This window comes from Cydia amplana, chromosome 5 (assembly GCF_948474715.1).
Source record: "Cydia amplana chromosome 5, ilCydAmpl1.1, whole genome shotgun sequence".
In the NCBI taxonomy this organism is placed as follows: domain Eukaryota; kingdom Metazoa; phylum Arthropoda; class Insecta; order Lepidoptera; family Tortricidae; genus Cydia; species Cydia amplana.
The window spans coordinates 11,597,181-11,601,150 of NC_086073.1; the positions used below are offsets into that span (position 1 = coordinate 11,597,181).

General features: G+C 37.5%; 1 protein-coding gene across 1 annotated transcript; it reads right to left on the reverse strand.

Moving 5' to 3' along the window:
- LOC134648038 (alanine--tRNA ligase, cytoplasmic) lies at positions 1-3,970 on the reverse strand. The gene is made up of 2 exons (XM_063502471.1): positions 3,867-3,970; positions 1-2,995 (listed from the first exon to the last, which is right to left on the reverse strand). Exon 2 carries the CDS (start codon positions 2,979-2,981, stop codon positions 78-80), a length of 2,904 nt encoding a protein of 967 aa, XP_063358541.1. The 5' UTR covers positions 2,982-2,995; positions 3,867-3,970; the 3' UTR covers positions 1-77.

Below are 3,970 nucleotides of genomic sequence, written 5' to 3' on the forward strand. Positions count from 1 at the left end.
TCTGGTATTTATTGCTTATATTTATAATGAAAAACCGTAGTAAATAATAAATATGCAATTTTCATAAATTTTTTAAACTAGAACAATTTCGAAGTAGCGAAGTCCTTGGCAATTTTCATTGCATTTTCAAGGGCTTGTGGGTTGTTTCCAGAAGCCTGGGCGGATTCGGCTTTACCGCCGCCTTTACCTCCAATAACTTCAACTACTGATTGAACCCATTCTGACGCAAGCAATCCCTTTGCGTTTGCAGTTTTAGGTACAGCAGCAAGGCAATATATCTTATTGGCATCTTCATCGACCGAAAAGAATATTGCCGACGTAGTCGGACGCAGTTGCTTCACTTGCTTCAGTGCACCATCAAGAGCTTTCGTGTTTCCCTGAGCCTGGAGCTCCGCGACAATTACTTCCGTAGTCTTTTCATCAAGGCACATCTCTTTAGCTTTCTCTGTCACTTGAGTGATAATAATGGCTTTTGCAGCTCTCTCTTTATCATCCAGTTGTTTTTTCAAGTTTTTGAGGGTATTCCTCAGTTCATCCTTCTTCCAATAAGATATTTGAGCTTGCGATATATCATTTGTAAGGTCTACAATTAGCTTGGATATATCTTTTTGGTTAAACCCATTGCCTTCTTCTTTAATTACATTAGCAAGATTGTTGACATCATTTTCTAAGGCACCTAATTTACTCACTGCTTTAATGGCTTCAGGACCAGTCAAAGCAACAATTCTTCGAATACCTTTTGCAATTCCTTCCTCACTGACTATGACGTATTCTCCAATATGGCCAGTTTGGTGAAGATGGGAACCGCCACAAAACTCTACAGAAGTTTCATAGCCATTAGGTCCATCTGGGTTTTTCTCTAATTCTTCAACTGGTATGCCAACTGACACAACACGTACAGGGTCAGGATAATGCTCATCAAACATAGCTCTTAAGCCCTTGATTTTTTTCGCGTCGTTTAATTTTGTATGTTTGGCATAAACTGTTTTATTATCTTCTATAATTGCTTTAATTTGATCTTCAGCATCCTTAATTTGTTTAGTGGTCATAGGGCCCTTGTTAGTAAAATCGAATCTTAAACGATCAGGCATTACAAGAGAACCTCTTTGGTCAGAATCATTTCCAAGTACTTTTCTTAACACATTGTTAAGTACATGTGTGCCAGTGTGATTATTCATTACTAGGCGTCTTCTCTCTGTGTCAATGTGTAGGGACAGGGAATCACCTACTTTGAGTACTCCCTCTACTTTACCAATGTGTAAAACATAACCACCCTTCACTTGAACATTTTTAACAGTAAATTCATTACTATCATCATCAACTTTTAGCATATATCCTTCATCAAATATTTGACCTCCTTGTTCAGCATAAAAATTAGTTTTGTCTAATATTATACCACACTCTTGTCCAGACGACACTTCTTCTACAAATTGTTTATTTCTTCTTAAAGCTAAAATTTTAGCAGAGCATGGTGCAAATGTGTATTGAGCATCTTTGCCAGGAGAAGAAGCTACATAATTGTACTTGGGCGAGTCATCAGTTACTGGCACCCCACTTTCTTGGAGGTGACTAATGGCATGAATGTCCAAACCTATTAGGTCCTCTTGTCCAGCAGTTTTACCTTGGGATGCAAGAAGCGATTCCTTCTTAGCTTTTTCATAAGCATCCATGTCAATGTTAAGACCTTTTTCTTCACACATCAGCTGCGTGAGATCAATTGGAAAGCCATACGTGTCATAAAGGCGCCAGGCAACATCACCAGGAATTGTTTTTGAGTCACCCAGTTTTTCTATAGTTCTGTTCAACAAATTTCTTCCTCTGGTCAATGTTTTCAGAAATTGAACTTCTTCTTCATTGATAATTTGTTTAACCGATTCAGGGTCTTTTTTTATCTCAGGGAAAACATCTCCAAGAATTTCTATAACTGTGTGCACCAGTGTAGCAAAAAATCCAGGTTTAGCATTGAGCTTTTCAGTTGCATAACGTACGGCTCTCCTTAAAATTCTACGCAACACGTAGCCTCTGCCAGTGTTGTCGGGGCAACCACCATCAGACAAAGCAATTGTAAGAGTTCTTGCATGATCTGCTAAGACACGGTAAGCCATGTCAATGCCATCTACATCTTCATCCCCAACTTTCCCAGAATAAGGTCTAGAGCCAGTGCCAACTTCAATTGCTTTGAATAAGGGCATGAAAAGATCAGTGTCATAATTAGCTCTTTTATTTTGAATCACTGAAACCAATCGCTCCAGACCCAGCCCACAATCAATATGTTTTTTTGGTAGGGGTTTCAGTGACCCGTCTGTTTCTCGATTGAATTGAATAAAGACTAGATTCCAAATTTCCAAAACATCTGGATCATCCATATTGACAAGATGAGCTGCATCACGTCCCCCAATTCGATCATAGTGCAGTTCTGAACAAGGACCACATGGACCAGTCTCTCCCATTTCCCAAAAGTTATCTTTCATACTTCCTGGCAATATGTGGGATTCAGGAATTCCCAGCTGCAACCAAATATTCTTACATTCCAAATCTGCTGCCAGTCCAGATGCTGCATCTCCTCCAAAATAAGTTACATAAAGTCTGTCCCCAGACAATTTGTATTCCTTAGTCAAAAGTTCCCAGGCCCAGGCACAAACTTCTTTTTTAAAATAATCACCAAATGACCAATTGCCCATCATTTCAAAAAAAGTATGATGATAAACATCTTTCCCTACATCATCCAAGTCATTATGTTTTCCTCCTGCTCTGATACACTTTTGTGTGTTAACAGCTCGGACATAAGTAGCCATATCAGAATTAGGATCAACGGATCCTAAGAAGATTGGCTTATACTGACACATTCCAGAATTAGTAAACAGCAAGGTTGGGTCATCAAGTGGTATGGTAGATGAAGAGTGGACATATCGATGACCTCTTTCTTTAAAGAACTGCAGGTATTTCTCACGAATTTGGCTTCCTGTCATTGAAGTGTCCATGTTGATGCTTTTTTCTAAAATGAGAAAATAGATGAATTACATTGTAAATAATGATAAATATCAGGACTTTAATAAATCCATCTGATAGTAAATTGAACAAATATATTTAGTGGCTAGCGCCTAGTAGGTGTAGTCAGCAGCAGAATTAACTAGATGGAACAAGTGTTCATAATTATTAGTACACAACTTCATCATTAAATAAGCAGCAGAAACAGAGTGGGCAGCTTAATAGCTGAACAAATTATGCTGCTAAGCCTTGTCGTAGTTAGAAGCCAAAGGTAGGTAATTTTTTAAATTATATCCTATATTATATAATGTATATTAATTATTATCATACCCTCCTGGGGTTTTGGGTCAGGGAACGCCCTCATGTAGGTATTTACAACTTTTTTTAGTGTAAAATAGTAACCAAACTATGAATTAAAAACAGGTAGTAATGTCGAAATGTGTTTATAAATTATAAAATAGTTTCTGTTATTACAGTTTTTACCTATTTTATGGCCAGTATAAAATATTCCGCAACCAAAACCCTAGGGTATGATTATAATACGACCTATTCATATCAAAGACAACAATAATAAGTAACATACGGAAACGTAATGTTGCATCAGCTTACGCAGGTAATGCAGATAAAACTTAGTATTAGAAAGGTTATACTGTAATTTACTTGGGTTGAAATAATTAAGGTTTCAATTCAAAACTTTACTAGAGAATCTATATAAATGATTAACATCATACCATATGGGCGGTACTAAGTTAACTTAAGTCAATAAAGGGAAAAGTATGACAAATTGAAAAAGTGCAGTGGACTACCGTATTCGAATGACAGCTGCCGGCCATATAAGGGTAATAAAATGTAAAAATACTAAAATGATTAAATTTTACCTCCGATAACGTCACACAATATGGTTTGCGCGAAAGTAACTCCCGAGTCCGGAAGGCTAGGCTTTCCAGTGATATAAACGACAGCACGGCACCAGCACCAGCAC

Excerpts from the sequence above, each read along its gene's own strand:
- LOC134648038 (XM_063502471.1), bottom strand. The coding sequence starts at position 2,981 with ATGGACACTTCAATGACAGGAAGCCAAATTCGTGAGAAATACCTGCAG.